The 17,781-nt window shown below is 43.9% G+C and overlaps 1 protein-coding gene and 2 long non-coding RNA genes across 6 annotated transcripts; 1 reads left to right on the forward strand and 2 right to left on the reverse strand.

Annotated features, from left to right (window-relative positions):
* Nucleotides 1-5,122: 5,122 nt before the first annotated feature.
* LOC117376688 (GRAM domain-containing protein 2B) lies at nt 5,123-16,203 on the reverse strand. The gene is made up of 14 exons (XM_033973211.2): nt 16,044-16,203; nt 14,236-14,388; nt 13,972-14,059; nt 12,444-12,513; nt 11,007-11,110; nt 9,631-9,726; nt 9,121-9,192; nt 8,521-8,610; nt 8,330-8,423; nt 7,557-7,673; nt 7,280-7,355; nt 7,037-7,141; nt 6,881-6,959; nt 5,123-6,073 (listed from the first exon to the last, which is right to left on the reverse strand). Exons 1-14 carry the CDS (start codon nt 16,106-16,108, stop codon nt 6,032-6,034), a joined length of 1,251 nt encoding a protein of 416 aa, XP_033829102.2. The 5' UTR covers nt 16,109-16,203; the 3' UTR covers nt 5,123-6,031.
* LOC129456494 (uncharacterized) lies at nt 12,595-13,427 on the forward strand. Of its 4 annotated transcripts, none has more exons than XR_008648792.1 (3): nt 12,595-12,631; nt 12,919-12,984; nt 13,382-13,427. It is a non-coding gene; the product is annotated as an uncharacterized LOC129456494 (long non-coding RNA). The 4 variants fall into 4 exon arrangements; XR_008648794.1 differs by lacking the exon at nt 13,382-13,427 and adding an exon at nt 13,315-13,369; XR_008648795.1 differs by lacking the exon at nt 13,382-13,427 and adding an exon at nt 13,337-13,367.
* On the reverse strand, nt 12,607-13,099 carry LOC129456495 (uncharacterized). Its single transcript, XR_008648796.1, has 3 exons — nt 13,079-13,099; nt 12,914-12,990; nt 12,607-12,637 (listed from the first exon to the last, which is right to left on the reverse strand). It is a non-coding gene; the product is annotated as an uncharacterized LOC129456495 (long non-coding RNA).
* Nucleotides 16,204-17,781: the final 1,578 nt, after the last annotated feature.

Here is a 17,781-nt window from a genome sequence, read left to right on the forward strand (position 1 = left end):
CATCAGAGGAGTTTAGTAGATTCTGTCACATTCACAGTTTTCAGACACAGGTGAAGGACACAGGGATGTAGGGGGGATGGGAGGGCATCTGACATTATAGCTTTATATTTAATTAGTATTTTAGTATTAGTATCTTTCACTAAAGTGAACCTAAATATGGAAGTGCTGTTATTTAAGTTTATTGATTATTGATTGTAACAGTTTAAAAAACAAACAAACAAACAAACAGTAAAGCGACACGCTGGGTTATTTTCATCTGGAGGGAGTGTAGAGCCCCCTGGTGGTGAACACAGAGCTGTTGTATCTGAAAGAAAAAGACCATAACATCATCATGACATCATCACGTTACATTGAATCTTAAAACTATGAACTGAAAATAATCAGACTCTGTCTAGGTTTGCATGTTCTCCCTTTGTCTGTGTGGAGTTTGCATGTTCTCTCTTTGTCTATGTGGAGTTTGCATGTTCTGTCTTTGTCTGTGTGGAGTTTGCATGTTCTCTCTTTGTTTATGTGGAGTTTGCATGTTCTCCCTTTGTCTGTGTGGAGTTTGCATGTTCTCTCTTTGTCTGTGTGGAGTTTGCATGTTCTCCCTTTGTCTGTGTGGAGTTTGCATGTTCTCTCTTTGTCTATGTGGAGTTTGCATCTTCTCCCTTTGTCTGTGTGGAGTTTGCATGTTCTCTCTTTGTCTGTGTGGAGTTTGCATGTTCTCCCTTTGTCTGTGTGGAGTTTGCATGTTCTCCCTTTGTGTGGAGTTTGCATGTTCTCTCTTTGTCTGTGTGGAGTTTGCATGTTCTCCCTTTGTCTGTGTGGAGTTTGCATGTTCTATCTTTGTCTATGTGGAGTTTGCATGTTCTCCCTTTGTCTGTGTGGAGTTTGCATGTTCTCCCTTTGTCTGTGTGGAGTTTGCATGTTCTATCTTTGTCTATGTGGAGTTTGCATGTTCTCCCTTTGTCTGTGTGGAGTTTGCATGTTCTGTCTTTATCTGTGTGGAGTTTGCATGTTCTGCCTGTGTCTGACTCCAGCCGAGGTCATCTTGACTAAGACTAGCTCAAGAGATGGAAATGGCTCAAATGTAGATGGACACATTTAGCTACAGAGGCAATAAAGTGGACCTAAACCAGGACTAAACCAGGACTAAACCAGGACTAAACCAGGACTAAACCAGGACTAAACCAGGACTATAGAAGATGTGGTCCTTATACCTGGAGAACTGAGAGGAGTGGTGAGCTCTGAGTCCAGACTGAACCAGGTCTGGACCAGGACTTGGACTGGGACCAGGACCAGGACTCAGACCAGGGCTTGGATGGGGTCTGAGGGGGGTCTTCTGAGCGTGACACAGGCGCTCTCTGCTGCACAGACACAGAGACTCCTCCAGGGGGCGCAGTGGGATCTGAGCTAAAGCTGCATTCTGGAACATAGACCAGAAGAGCTGTGACGTCACTCCATGATGAAAAAGGCTCATTGCATTTGAAATAAGAAAAGTCAATCTGTTTAAAGCCACACTCTGTAACTTTCTGAAGGTGCATGTCACCTGCACAATTTCATGGAAATAGTTAAAACCATAAAACCAGACTTCAGAACATTTGGAAAATGTAAGTGTCAGGTTTGTGGAGGTGCGAGCTCCCTCAGAGTAAAAACAATTGGATTTCATAGCAATAAACAATTAAAAGAAAAAAGTTCCACAGTGGAGCTTTAACTTCAGATAATACAACAATAAACATAACCTAGACCTAGATTATTGGACTTGTGTTGTGGGTATATTTAACTGGACTAAACCAGGACTAAACCAGGACTAGACCAGGACTAAACCAGGACTAGACCAGGACTAGACCAGGACTAGACCAGGGCTAGACCAGGACTAGACTAGGACCAGACCAAGACTAAACAAGGACCAGACCAGGACCAGACCAAGACTAAACAAGGACCAGACCAGGACCAGACCAAGACTAAACAAGGACTAGACCAGGACTAAACCAGGACTAAACCAGGACTAGACCAGGACTAGACCAGGACAGGGGTCTGGTTGTGATTCTGGGTCTGACCTGGAGCAGGAGTCTCTGGTTCTTCATGTCTTGTTTCCACGGCAACACATAGAAGCGTGGGATCATGGGATGTGAAACAGAGAAGCGAGGGGCGTGGCCTGATGTGCGGGGGGCAGGGCCCAGGGGATAATGGGTGGGGCCCGTTGATGGAGAGGCGTGGCCTGCTGATGGAGAGGCATGCCCTGAGGAGAGAGGGGTGTGGCCAGAAGTGCGAGGGGAATGGTCTGTGGGCTGGGAGGCGTGGCCTGTGGGCTCGGAGGCGTGGCCTATGGGTTGGAGGGCTTGATCTGAGGTCTGTGGGCCGTGGTCTGCTGAGCTGAAACAAACAATAAGACATAAAAACATATGACACACAGCAGCTTCAGTTTGGAGTTCATGTGACGTCACCACAGTTTGAAGGGAGGAAAAGGTCAAAGGTCAGAGGACAGGTCAGAGGTCAGGGGTCAGCTCACACTTATCCTCAGTGCTTCTGCTCTCATTAAAAACATAATAATGTAGAGTAGGTCATCACAATGTTACTGAGGTCATAGTGGAGGAATTATTTCAGTTTGGAGTAAAAGCAAAAGTACCATCTCTGTGAGTCTATGGGGCCTGTGTTTAAGCTCCACTAAATGTCACGTACTGTTCCTTTAAAGGCCCAAAGCTCTGAAGCCCTCCTGGATTAGTCCTGGTTTAGTCCTGAGTTAGTCCTGGGTTAGTCCTGGTTTAGTATTGGTTCAGTCCTGGTCCAGTCCTGGTTCAATCCTGGTTTAGTCCTGGTTTAGTCCTGGTTTAGTCCTGGTTTAGTCCTGGTTGAGTCCTGCTTCAGTCCGGCTTCAGTCCTGGTTCAGTCCTGGTTCAGTCCTGGTTCAAACCTGGTTCAGTCCTGGTTCAATCCTGGTTTAGTCCTGGTTTAGTCTTGGTTGAGTCCTGCTTCAGTCCTGGTTCAAGTCCTGGTTTCAGTCCTGGTTCAGTCCTGGTTCAATCCTGGTTTAGTCCTGGGTTAGTCCTGGGTTAGTCCTGGTTTAGTCTTGGTTCAGTCCTGGTCCAGTCCTGGTTCAATCCTGGTTTAGTCCTGGTTTAGTACTGGTTTAGTCCTGGTTTAGTCTTGGTTGAGTCCTGCTTCAGTCCTGCTTCAGTCCTGGTTCAGTCCTGGTTCAGTCCTGGTTCAATCCTGGTTCAGTCCTGGTTCAGTCCTGGTTTAGTCCTGGTTTAGTCTTGGTTGAGTCCTGCTTCAGTCCTGGTTCAAGTCCTGGTTTCAGTCCTGGTTCAGTCCTGGTTCAATCCTGGTTCAGTCCTGGGTTAGTCCTGGGTTAGTCCTGGTTTAGTCTTGGTTCAGTCCTGGTCCAGTCCTGGTTCAATCCTGGTTTAGTCCTGGTTTAGTCCTGGTTTAGTCCTGGTTTAGTCTTGGTTGAGTCCTGCTTCAGTCCTGCTTCAGTCCTGGTTCAGTCCTGGTTCAATCCTGGTTCAGTCCTGGTTCAATCCTGGTTCAGTCCTGGTTTAGTCCTGGTTTAGTCTTGGTTGAGTCCTGCTTCAGTCCTGGTTTCAGTCCTGGTTCAGTCCTGGTTCAATCCTGGTTTAGTCCTGGGTTAGTCCTGGGTTAGTCCTGGTTTAGTCTTGGTTCAGTCCTGGTCCAGTCCTGGTTCAATCCTGGTTTAGTCCTGGTTTAGTCCTGGTTTAGTCCTGGTTTAGTCTTGGTTGAGTCCTGCTTCAGTCCTGCTTCAGTCCTGGTTCAGTCCTGGTTCAGTCCTGGTTCAATCCTGGTTCAGTCCTGGTTCAATCCTGGTTTAGTCCTGGTTTAGTCTTGGTTGAGTCCTGCTTCAGTCCTGGTTCAGTCCTGGTTCAGTCCTGGTTCAATCCTGGTTCAGTCCTGGTTCAGTCCTGCTTCAGTCCTGGTTCAGTCCTGGTTTAGTCCTGGTTTAGTCCTGGTTCAGTCCTGGTTCAGTCCTGGTTTAGTCTTGGTTTAGTCCTGGTTCAGTCCTGGTTTAGTCCTGGTTTAGTCCTGGTCTAAAGCTCTGATGTCCTCCTCATGTTTCTGTGGCTTCAGTGAAACACAGTCTCAGGTTTTACTCCTGAAGTTTAGACGTGAAACTCAAATGTAAAAATATATGAACATGTCTCCAGGTCTGGACCAGTTTAAATTAACTTAAAAAAGTCTTTGAAAACAAAACAACTCAGGATTTAGATTTTATAACTTGAAACACACCACCAATTACACACATGCACGTGCGCCCCCCCCCACAGACACACACACACACACGCACATTTGATCAGATCTGTGACAGTGAACACTATAGGACTAGCTTGGGTTTTATTACTCACTGGAGCCGCTCTGTCTCGGACGCCATGTTTACCGTCACCATGGAAACACAGCCACAGCCAGTGCATCGTGGGTAGGGGGCTTGTGCATGATGATGTCACGACTGTACTTCGTGTACAGTGAAGTACAGCGGAGCTCATTTATAATGTAACCTGCCCCTGGGTTTAAATAGGAGGTGTAACACAGGAAGTGCATGTGACCAATGAGACGAGCCAATGAGACCAGGTGTTCCTCCTGAGACACCTGTGGAGCCATTCTGTGGAGTTTGCATGTTCTCCCTGTGTCTGGGTGTGTTTCCTCCATCAGCCCAAAACATGTACAGTCCTTCTCCAGCTAGGTCCTGTCCAGGACTATAACCAGATTTGAGGGTCCAGAGAGGTCCTGACCAGAATCGTAACCAGATTCGAGGGTCCAGAGAGGTCCTGACCAGGATCCTGGCTCAGATCTGGTTTGGTCCTTTAGGACAGGTCAAATGCAGGTTTAACCCAGAGACACTGAAGGATGGGTCAAATGCAGAAACACACATTTTTCCTAAATAAATAAGCTCAAACTCAATGTCACAATACAAACTATTGTATTTTTGGGCACTGATGTATCTATTTTAAGGGGCAGGTGTTTTAATATATTTTGCATATTGGTGGATTGTGGAGAAGCCCAACCAGGGACGGGAGTTGAGAATTAGCTCTCGCTATAAACTCTATATGCATCACATCAGCTGCAATGTTCATGTTGTAACTATGTCAGATTGCATTGTCCCTGTCAAATAAAAATATAAATAAATAAATAAAACACAAAGACATTTATTGAATCATCATAAAAACACTTTTTTAAACAAAATAAATACATAAATTTATTTTTCTGTATTTACAAAATGACTCATTTGAAGTGAAATACTTAGAGGCTTTAAAATGAGGAAGACTCAGGACAGACTCTGACGCCACAGAATCAACATTCAAAGTAACACTGTTCTGCACATTCACCCTGAAACACACACAGTACCCCCCTGCACCAGCTGCACATCCACAAAAACATCAAAACATATGTGAAAGAGCCAAAAGAGCCAGGATTAAAGAAGTCCAGATGTGCTGAGCGTAGTGTCCACCAGGGGGCAGCAGCTCCTCTTCAATCACGTCCTGTCTGAAATTTCAGACCCTGAGTTTAGTTTCAATTTGTCCTGAAACTGTACCTTAATGTGGTCCTAGTTTGAGCTGCTCCACTCTTAAAGGGGACTCATATTAAAGGGGCATGGTTCATATTAAAGAGGCGTGGTTCATATTAAAGGGGTGTGGTTCATATTAAGGGGCACCCTTCTTATAAAAGGGGCATGGTTCATATTAAAGTCGCATAGTTCATATTAAAAGGGTGTGGTTCATATTAAAGGGGCTTGGTTCTAATTAAAGGGGAGGTGTCTCATTTTAAAGGGGAGGAGTCTCATACTGATACTTTGCAGTGACATCACGACATCATGAGAGGGACTTGTTTAACAGCACAGATCACCTCACCAGTTGTAGTTCAGGTAAGTCAGGTCTTTATGGTCAGATTGTGTTAAAATAAAGCTCAGATTAAACACTAATACAGACAGAGCAGTGCCTACAGATAGCTTCACACTCCCAGAGAACGTTGATGACATCAGCTGCAGAGTATCAATTAAAGGGGAGGTGTCTCATATTAAAGGGGAGGTGTCCCAAGCTCAGGAGGCCTCATCCAACAGCCTCTGGAGGTTCCTCTGCACCTGAGACAAAGAGACACAGGGTTTAGGACTAAACCAGGACTAAACCAGGACGAAACCAGGACTGAACAGGACTAAACCAGGACTAAACTAGGACTAAACCAGGACTGAACAGGACTAAACCAGGACTAAACTAGGACTAAACTAGGACTAAACCAGGACTGAACAGGAATAAACCAGGACTGAACAGGAATAAACCAGGACTGAACAGGACTAAACCAGGACTAAACCAGGACTAAACCAGGACTGAACCAGGACTAAACCAGGACTAAACCAGGACTAAACCAGGACTAAACCAGGACTAAACCAGGGCTGAACAGGACTAACCCAGGACTAAACCAGGACAAAACCAGGACTGGACAGGACTAAACCAGGACTAAACCGGGACTAAACCAGGACTGAACAGGACTAAACCAGGACTAAACCAGGACTAAACAGGACTAAACCAGGACTAAACCAGGACTGAACAGGACTAAACCAGGACTAAACCAGGACTAAACAGGACTAAACCAGGACTAAACCAGGACTAAACCAGAACTGAACAGGAATAAACCAGGACTGAACAGGAATAAACCAGGACTGAACAGGACTAAACCAGGACTAAACCAGGACTAAACCAGGGCTGAACAGGACTAACCCAGGACTAAACCAGGACTAAACCAGGACTAAACCAGGACTAAACCAGGACTAAACCAGAACTGAACAGGAATAAACCAGGATTGAACAGGAATAAACCAGGACTGAACAGGACTAACCCAGGACTAAACCAGGACTAAACCAGAACTGAACCAGGACTAATCCAGGACTGACCTTCTCCAGTTTGAGGAGGTTGATGGTGATGAGTTCTGAGAACAGGTCTGAGTTTCGCTCTGTGGCTCTGAGGATGTCACTGAAACAACAGGTAAGTTTACATCATGTCCTCCCATCCTCCTGTTTGTATTGTGTCAGATGCCCTCCCAGACTCACTGGTGCTCTGTAAAGTCGGGCATTGGTCCCAGAGTGGAGAGTTTCTGCTCCAGAGACACGATCTTAAAGGCGAGATAACAGGAGGACAGCAGCAGCACGCACACTCTGCAGAAACAGAAGAACAGAGAAACAGAATCAGAATCAGAGAAACAGAGATAGAAACAGAGAAACGTTTATTAAAACTTTTAATGCAGATATTTGTACATTTAATAATTATAATAGAGATAAATATGTTTGACTGACAGCAGCAGGTAAACACAGAGCAGAGTGCTGAGAGAGACCGACTTCAGACTCCGACTGTCCAACACCAGCTCTGAAACTGAACAAGAACAAAAACACCTGGTTTAGTCCTGGTTTAGTCCTGATTTAGTCCTGGTTCAGTCCTGGTGCAGTCCTGGTCTAGTCCTGGTCTAGTCCTGGTTTAGCCCTGGTTTAGTCCTGGTTTAGTCCTGGTTTAGTCCTGGTTTAGTCCTGGTTTACTCCATGTTTAGTCCTCGCTTAGTCCTGGTTTAGTTCTCACCTCGGTGCTTGTTCTCTGAGATGTTCTGAGTTGGAGCTTGATTCTTCTGAGGCTCACAGACTTTTGGAGGAGGAGGATTCTCAGGTCGAGTCAAGAGGAACTCAGGGACCGGGAACTCTGAGGAGAATCAGGGATCAGAACACTGAAGAACCTAGCTTAACCTGAGCTGGAGGTCAGAGGTCAGTTCATAAAGTGGAGCCATTTATCAACAAAGACATGAGTATTGTCAAAGGACTTTAAATCAGTTCTGTTGTGCTTGTGTCTCTATGGTTCTCATCTCTGACACTTGTGGATCATTATGTTATGATTTACACATGTTAAATCACAATATTCATCTAAAACAACTTAATAAAAGAAACAAGTCTGCTGACTCCCACGTTAGAAAACTGCGGTGTCCAATGGAGCTGACATCGCTGTAAACGTCATCACAACAAAGCACCGCATGTTGTCAGCGCCCCCTATGGGTAGTTACACATCACAACTGCACTTTTTTTTTTCTTTTGTACCAAAATGACAACGAGATGCTGGCGAATCCTACAAGTATCACTGATTCAGAAAATAAAACTGGAGAAGGAAGGGCGTACGTCACAATGGGCGTGTGCGTCGCAGAGGTGAAAATGGGGGTAGATCGACAGAATGGTGACTTGGAAATGAGAGATTAAACATTACTCAAACATGAATCACTCCAAATACAACTTCAGAGGCTCAAACATCATGATAATATTTGATTGCATAAGTTCCTAAGAGTCTTTCTGTCTGTGTTGTGTTTGTACCATTGATTTTGTCATAGTCTGGGGTCTGTGAGTCTGAACTGCTGCTCTCCTCCAAATCCTCCCTCCTCTGCTCCACAAACTCTCCAGAAAAAGCCTGAAAACAACACAGAAGAAATAAATATCCAAAATGACAAAATATGAAAATAATAAATGCTTCATGAGGAGGAGAGTCGAATCAAACATGAACTGACCAGAGGGAATCGTGGAGACTGAGGCGAGCGCTGACTCCGGAAACTACTGTCCACAGACGAGGGAATCGGACTACTGCAAGGACTCTTCTCCTGCACAGAGACCAGGACTGAACCAGGACTTGACCAGGACTAGACCAGGACTAGACCAGGACTAGACCAGGACTAGACCAGGACTAGACCAGGACTAGACCAGGACTAAATCAGGACTAGACCAGGACTAAATCAGGACTGAACAGGACTAAAACAGGACTCAACCTGGACTAAAGTAGGACTAAAGCAGGACTAAACGAGGAATAAACCAGGACTAAAGTAGGACTAAAGCAGGACTAAACAAGGAATAAACCAGGACTAAAGTAGGACTAAAGCAGGACTAAACAAGGAATAAACCAGGACTAAAGTAGGACTAAACAAGGAATAAACCAGTACTAAAGTAGGACTAAAGCAGGACTAAACAAGGAATAAACCAGGACTAAAGTAGGACTAAAGCAGGACTAAAGCAGGACTAAACAAGGAATAAACCAGGACTAAACCGGGACTGAACCAGGACTGAGTCTGGGAGTTGAACCGGTGAGCTCCTGGTTGCGTGGTGGAGTCCCTCACCTCGAGATGCAGACAGACGGACATGAGGTACTTGTAAGTGTTGTCTCTGGACAGAAACGACACGAAAACATACTGCAAGAAAAACATGACAAACAGCAGCCATTTTAGTATAAGTCTGGGGTGGAATATTCAGCAGTTACCATGGTAACACAATGCACACATTAGCAAACACTGCCCGATAAGTGTTAAGTGTCTGAAAGAAAAAACCCCAAAGTGATTTAAAAAGCACATTTTGAGGAGCCTCTGGTCAGTTTGAGTGTTCACGGTCCTGTTAAGGAGTTTGATTTAACAACACATATCAGCTCATCTGTTGTAGTTCAGATAAATCAGGTCTTTCTGGTCAGATTGTGTTAAAACAAAGCTCAGATTAAAGACTAACTTGAGTAGCAGAGCTTTAGACAGAGCAGTGCCTCCAGTTAACATCACACCCCCAGGGAATAGTGGTGACATCAGCTGCAAAGTATCAACAGTCTGTAGAAATATAAAAATATTTCTGTAGTATATCTGTACCCGGTCGTTAGCTGTAGCGATGACCAGCGCGTTGGGCAGCAGCAGAGCCGTCTTAGTTTTCTTTATGTTTGTGATGGACACCACAGGGATCACGATCTGCACCACACAGGACACAGCAAATCAACACAAATAAATATCCAACTAAATATTCAACAAAATATTCATCTAAATATTCAGCTAAAATATTCAACTAAATATTCAACTAAAATATTCATCTAAAATATCTAACAAAAATATTCAACAAAATATTCAACAAAAATGTTCAACTAAAATATTCAAGTAAAATATTCAACAAAATATTCAACAAAATATTCAACAAAGTATTCAGCTTAAATATCCAACAAAATATTCAACAAAAATATTCAACAAAGTATTAATCATAAATATTCAACAAAATATTGAGCTAAAATATTCAACAAAATATCCAACAAAATTTTCAACAAAACATTGAACTAAAATATTCATCTATAATATCTAACAAAAATATTCAACAAAATATTCAACAAAAATGTTCAACTAAAATATTCAAGTAAAATATTCAACTAAATATTCAAGTAAAATATTCAACAAAGTATTCATCTTAAATATCCAACAAAATATTCAACAAAAATATTCAACAAAGTATTAATCTTAAATATTCAACAAAATATTCAGCTAAAATATTCAACAAAATATGGAAGATATGATACAAGCGTGTCCCTCTTGAGCTGCCCTAGAATGTTTTATACATAAACACCAGGACTAAACACAGATTACACCAGGAATTAGCCAGTCCAAACAGGATCTAAACCAGGACTAACCCTGGTCTAAACCAGGACTAACCCAGCCATGTGGAGTTAAATTATTCAGGAATGAATTAAAGCGATTACATCAGAGAAACAGGAGAGGACAGAGATCAGAGGTCAGAGGAGATGGAAAGTCCACATCACAGACATAAGAACAGGGACACATCTATTCTTAGCTGGTTGTGGTAAGTTCAGTTTGTTCGAGTTAGCCCGGTAGATACAGTTGATTACATAAAGAGGACCTGAGTGATTTGGACTCCAGTCAAACCTGAATCACTATTTTGAGAACTAAACTGGACTCAGACTTGAGTTTTCAAAAAAGTGTTCATAAAAGACGCTTCTCTGTCTCATCACTGGACATTCAGTTTTACAAGAACAAACTTGACCTTTTCTGCTGAACCGTTTAAAGAAAACAAAGGACAAAACTCATATAAACTGTACAAATACAAGCTGCATTTGGTCATTTTTGTTCAGGTCAGAGCATATACAGCTAATACAGTGTACATCTGTATCTTAGTGTCTCTGATTAGGTTGTTGTTGTTAGCATGGTTAGCATAGTTAGTACAGTTAGTGATGTCAGTTAGTCTGTACCTTTGTATCTTTGCCGAAGACTTTGGAGTGGAAGCAGATCCAGTGTTCAGACACAAACATACGGCCCTGGTACAAGATGTCCTTCTGCAGAGCACACGTGTAACCTGAGCAAATATATATAAGGTACATATACAAGGTTATATACAGGAAATATACAAGGTTATATGTAGGAAATATATTAATGTGACTTGGACAAATATAAAATGTAAATATAACAGAAGAAAAGAAAATATACAAGAAAATAAAATGACCTGCACAGTACAGTAAACACATGAGTAAAGTAGAAATGTGACCATCAACACAACACTGTTCTTGTACATTTGAATATGTTTATTTAGGACTCTATATATTTTCTAAACTTTTACCTGCTCCTTTTGAGCTCCAACATATACGATACCCATATATGCAGATGTATATGATGAATGGTCATTTTTGTATAGCTTAAAGATGCAAAGCGCCTTGAACCACTCTCCTCTTCATTCATACACACATTCACACACCAATAATAATAATAATAATACATTTTATTTGTTAGGCGCCTTTCAAGGCTCTCAAGGTCGCCGTACATACATACATACACAATACAAATTGTAACAATGTAAAATGATTAAAAATACATTTAAAAACAAGTATAGATTAAAGCAAATATAGATTAAAAGACAGAACAGTTATGGTCAGGCTGTGTACACAAACACTGTGGGCGAGGTGGGTCTGGCCCATGGACACAACAACAGCTTTCATCTGTGGGAGCTGGAATCTCACCGCCAACCGGAGGGTCATCGGATATGACTGCTATGACAATGATGTACATGTCGGCAGCGGGATTCGAACCACCAACCTTCACATCAGTGGACAAACACTCAACAACAAACACCAACTGAGCCACTGTGGCCCATGTCTCTTTTTATATTCTCTTTGTGTTGTGTCATGTGCCTTGTACAGACAGGTTACTCAAACAAATACAATTAATAAAAAACAAAAACATTTAAAATATCACGTGTTACTCATTTTCTGCAGTACATGGGAGGCAAGTCAGGAAAAGTGTCTTGCCCCACAACTCAACAACACTGGTATGGGGTGGCTAGTATAGAATTTGAACCTTTAGACCTTTTGGTATAGTAGCAGTAGCAGTAGTAGTAGTAGTAGTGTGTGTAGTAGCATCAGTAGTAGTGTCTGTAGTAGTAGTATCTGCAGTAGTAGTAGTAGTAGTAGTAGTAGTAGTAATAGTAGTTGTAGAATCTGCAATAGTATCTGTAGTAGTAATATCTGCAGTATTAGTATTAGTAGTAGTAGTAGTAATAGTAATAAGTTGTAGTAGTATCAGTATTAGTAGTATCTGCAGTATTAGTAGTATTAGTATATGTAGTAGTATCAGTAGTAGCAGTATCTGTAGTAGCGGCTGTATGTGTAGTAGCAGTAGTTTTGCTCAGTACTCACTCTGCTGCAGCTGCTCCTCTTTGCTGATCTCTTTAAATATTTTATGGTAGTGTCCGTTTGTCTTTGAGAGCTGAAACACAAGAAGTACACGAACACACAGGTGAAGACAGGTGAGGGACACGTGAGAGACAGGTGAGGGACAGGTAAAACTACAGGTGAGAGACAGGTGAGGGACAGGTGAGGGACAGGTAAAACTACAGGTGAGAGACAGGTGAGGGACAGGTGAGAGACAGGTGAGGGACAAGTGAAGACAAGTGAGGGACAGGTGAGAGACAGGTGAAGACAGGTGAGATACAGGTGAGAGACAGGTGAGGGACAGGTGAGAGACAGGTGAGAGACAGGTGAGGGACAGGTAAAACTACAGGTGAGAGACAGGTGAGGGACAGGTGAGAGACAGGTGAGAGACAGGTGAGGGACAGGTGAGAGACAGGTGAGAGACAGGTGAGAAACATGAGAGGGACAGGTAAAACTACAGGTGAGGGACAGGTGAGAGACAGGTGAGAGACAGGTGAGGGACAGGTGAGGGACAGGTGAGGGACAGGTAAAACTACAGGTGAGAGACAGGTGAGGGACAGGTGAGAGACAGGTGAGATACAGGTGAGAGACAGGAGAGACATGAGAGGGACAGGTAAAACTACAGGTGAGGGACAGGTGAGAGACTGGTGAAGACAAGTGAGGGACAGGTGAGAGACAGGTGAGAGACTGGTGAAGACAAGTGAGGGACAGGTGAGAGACAGGTGTAGACAAGTGAGGGACAGGTGAGAGACAGGTGAAGACAGGTAAAGACAAGTGAGGGACAGGTAAAACTACAGGTGAGGGACAGATGAGGGACAGACATGTGAGGGACAGGTGAGACAAAACTGAGGGACAGGTGAGGCTCGGGTGAGGGACAGGTGAGGGGCAGGTGAGAGACATGTGAGGGACAGGTAAAACTACAGATGAGGGACAGATGAGGGACAGGTGAAACACGTGAGGGACAGGTGAGGGGCAGGTGAGAGACATGTGAGGGACAGGTAAAACTACAGATGAGGGACAGATGAGAGACAGGTGAAACACGTGAGGGACAGACTGGGCTCAAGATTGAACCTAAATCTCACTCACATAACACAGTAAGTGACCACAGGACAGTGACATTACAGAAAACCTGAGCCAGTTCTGGGCCAGGAAAGCAGAGCCAGACACGGGGAGAACATGCAAACTCCACACAGACACAGAAAGAACATGGAAACTCCACACAAAAAGGTCCTGGTTAGGTTGTGGTTGTGGTTGGGTTGTACCTGGTTGTAATGTGACTTTTTCCTCTGACTCTTTAGTTTAGGTTGTTATGGTTGGGTTAGGTGGTTGGGTGGGGCTGGTTGTTATGGTTGGGTTAGGTGGTTGGGTGGGGCTGGTTGTTATGGTTGGGTTAGGTGGTTGGGTGGGGCTGGTTGTTATGGTTGGGTTAGGTGGTTGGGTGGGGCTGGTTGTTATGGTTGGGTTAGGTGGTTGGGTGGGGCTGGTTGTTATGGTTGGGTTAGGGGTTTAGTACCTGGCTGTAGTGTGACTTTTTCCTCTGGATCTTTGGGTCAGCGTCAGAGGAAGCGTCTCGGAGTAGCGACGGGTCAAATGTCTTGGACCTAAACACAAACAAATCTTTAGTGGAGATGCACCAAGCCAGCCTTTTCACTTCTGATACTGATGTCGATATTTTAGCTTTAAATATCTGTCAGTACTCGATATTAACTGATACCAAGGTCTCTCTGGTGGTTAGGTTTACATCAGTGAGATCAGAGGGACCTGTGGAGGCTCAGACCTGATGAGAGCTGGTTTTGTCCTCTGGTTCTGGTCCAGATATTGGTCCAAATCTTGGGTCTGGTTCTGGTCTTGGTTCGTCTGGTTGTGCAGGGGGTCGCTGATGGCTCTGTTGACCCGGTGTCTCTCCTCACAGCCGCCCTCCACGTCCGAGCTTTGGACAAATATAAGCACCAGGGTTAGGGCCATCTAAACCCTCTGAGGACTGTATCAGGACATGTTCAGAAGACTGAGGTCCACTCTGAGGTCTGTTGCCCCGGGGCAGACTGAGAGAGAGTGGCACTCACACTGTGCCTATGGCCTCTATAACAAACACAGGAGTCACACATTGAAGAGGACAGACCTAAAGACACAACGTCAGATCAAACTGCAGTGGGGATTGAACCTCTAATCCAAGAGTGTCCAAACTTTTCTCATTAAGGGCCTGCCTGCTCTAATCCAATGGTTAATGGTTACCAGCCAGAACCACACACTTTGACAAAACTTTACAAAGACGAGTGGGTCTGGAGCCGTGTCCTGTCTCCCCGATTCCAGAGGGTGTGACTGACAGGCGGATTAACCAATCAGAGAAGCGCAAGCTACGTTCGGGTCAAAACAAACATGACGGCTTAACACAACAACCCAGAGAACTGAGAACTTCAGATCTGTTCGGAATCAACAGAAACATCAAACTCTCATTGATCAGGTAGAAGGAGTGACAGGTTTAGATCAGAAGAGGAGATGCGTTCTGTGTTTGAGAGTCATGTGACACAAACGAGCCGCTGTGATTGGACCACCCCACATTTGGAGGTTTGTCTCTGTAGTCCCATTACAGGAAAGAGACGGGACTGGCTGCTCGGTGTCTGGGTGTCTGGTTCTATTCTCACTATGAACGCACAGCAGCTGAGCAAACTCTCGTTGTGTCCATGGGCAAGACACTTGCCCCTCCTTGCCTCCAGTGTTTGTGCCCTAGAGTATGAAAGTGAGTGACGTTTACAGCCAAAAGGATTCTAATAAACTTGACTTAGTTTAGACTGCTCCCTCCAGAGGTAAACGCATCTGAGACTGAGTCAGAACTGTGAAGAGGCAAGCCTACTCACACCAAGAACACATACATAGAACAGCAAACAGGAATAATATCTCCATTGACACAAACAGGAGGCAGACTCACCATCAGAAAAATTACTCTGAGTCCAGAACCATAACTGAGGCTAGAGCTGCTGTGAACGTCTGCTCTCAGGTGTCTAAAACCAGGACGTAACCAGGACTGAACCAGGGCTAAACCAGAACTGAACCTGGACTTAACCAGGACTGAACCACGACTAAACCAGAACTGAACCAGGACTGAACCAGGACTGATTCAGGACTTAACCAGGGCTTAACTATGACTAAACCAGGACTAAACCAGGACTAAACCGGGACTAGATCAAGACTAGACCTGGACTAAATCAGGATTAAGCCAGGACTGAACCAAAACTAAACCATGACTAGACCAGGATTAAATCAGGATTGAACCAGGACTAAACCAGGACTAAACTTGGTCTGAACCAGGACTAAACCAGGACTAAACTTGGTCTGAACCAGGAATAAACTAGTACTAAACCAGGACTGAACCAGGACTAAACCAGGATTAAACCAGGACTGAACCAGGTCTAAACCAGGGCTAAACTTGGTCTGAACCAGGACTAAACCAGGGCTGAACCGGGACTAAACCAGGACTGAACTTGGTCTTAACCATGAATAAACCAGGACTAAAGAAGAACTGAACCAGGACGAAACCAGAGCTAAACTTGGTCTGAACCAGGACTACAGCAGGACTTTCTCACTCACAGGTCTCTTTGGTCTGGTCTGGGAGCTCGCCCGTCCCTCCTCCCCTCCTCTTGTGTCTCGTTCATGGCTTTTGTTTCACTTTTATCCCAAAAAATTTAAATAATTATATTTTTCAAAAAGTCCAGAGATGTTGAGCTGAGGACGGACGTCCGACACTGAGCCAGACCTGAGCCAGAGAGAAAAAGAGAGCTGAGAGAGGAGGGACTTCAGGAGGGAACAGCCAATCAGAGAGCAAGGTCTGGAGCATGGTTAGAGACAACAGCCAATCAGAGAGCAGCCAGTGGAGTGTGGATACGACACGCAGCCAGTCAGAGAGTGGCATTCAGAATGTGGTCAGAGCTCTCGGCCAATCAGACGGTTTGTTTGTGTTCAGAGTTCAAAGCGTGGAGCTGTTTGCAAATAAAGATTGGACCATGACAAGGTCCAAAAACAGGTTACAATCCAAAGACAGAACCAGGGCATCTGACACACATGGACATTTCAGAACTTTGCAAAGGACCTTCTATGATCTGAATAGCTGTAGCCTTTATGATTTGATCATTATTCCTACTCAAACCAGGACTGAACCAGAACTGAACCAGAACTAAACCAGGACTAAACCAGAATTGAACAAGGACTAAACCAGGACTAAACCAGGACTAAACCAGGACTAAACCAGATTTGAACCAGGACTGAACCGACACTGAGAACAATGATGACACTGTTAACATATTTTTTATTGAAAACAGTATAATGTTTATAAAGTAGGGTCAATAGTTGGGTTCTGGCTTAAACCTGGTTCAGTCCTGATTTAGACTTGGTTTAGACCTGGTTTGACACTGGTTTGACCCTGGTTTAGTCCTGGTTTAGTCCTGGTTTAGTCCTGGTTTAGTCCTGGTTTAGTCCTGGTTTAGTCCTGGTTTAGTCCTGGTTTAGTCCACGCTCAGGGACTTTTGGGGCCCTGAGGTTTTCCAGGTTTTTGATGTTTTGTTAAGAATGAAAGCTGAGACTCAAAGGATCGTGGGAAAACACCAACTCCACTGAAACACAATACACCGAGGAGGAGCTGTTCTGGCCTAGACCTGGTTCAGTCCTGGTTTAGTCCTGGTTTAGTCCAGGTCTGGTTTGTGGGTCAGTGTTGTGGACTCCATGTTTACTCTGGAGGTAAATATGAGACAAGGACAAACAAAACTTTAGACCCAAATATAAGTCTCCAGTCTGAGAACTAAAACAGGTCTAAACCAGGACTAAGCCAAGACTAGACTAGGACTAGCTCAGGACTAAACCAGAACTAGACCAGGTCTAAACCTGGACTAAACCAGTACTCCTGCTGATTTCATGAGGTAAAGGTGTTGTTACTTTACAAACAGATGTCACACTTCTAAAACAGCGCCTTCCTCGGTCTCAGTCGCCACAGAACCAAAAACAGCAGAAAAAAGCTGTGTTTTAAATGTAGTTTTAAAAATGTCACTTTACTACATCTACAATCAAACCTGATTTGAACATTTGATCACTTTTGTGCATGTTATTGACGTTCACTCCGTGTTGCTTGTGTGGATGACTCTCTGCTCTGACACTGTGTACTCAGCTCACTTGAGTTTAAATAAAAAAAGAGAAGAGTACAGTTTAATTCATTGAGCTCCCCCTGGTGGTGATGGAACAGAAATGCAACAGCAGATTATACAGCCAATACTTGTACAGTTTTAGTCCTGGTTATATATATATATATATATATATATATATATATATATATATATAT

Source organism: Periophthalmus magnuspinnatus, chromosome 9 (assembly GCF_009829125.3).
Source record: "Periophthalmus magnuspinnatus isolate fPerMag1 chromosome 9, fPerMag1.2.pri, whole genome shotgun sequence".
Taxonomy (NCBI): domain Eukaryota; kingdom Metazoa; phylum Chordata; class Actinopteri; order Gobiiformes; family Gobiidae; genus Periophthalmus; species Periophthalmus magnuspinnatus.

Excerpts from the sequence above, each read along its gene's own strand:
- LOC117376688 (XM_033973211.2), bottom strand. The coding sequence starts at position 16,108 with ATGAACGAGACACAAGAGGAGGGGAGGAGGGACGGGCGAGCTCCCAGA. Across the intron at positions 14,389-16,043 it reads AGACCAGACCAAAGAGACCT|CTCGGACGTGGAGGGCGGCT; the intron begins GTGAGTGAGAAA and ends ATTTGTCCAAAG. Across the intron at positions 7,674-8,329 it reads AGACTATGACAAAATCAATG|AGTTCCCGGTCCCTGAGTTC; the intron begins GTACAAACACAA and ends GATTCTCCTCAG.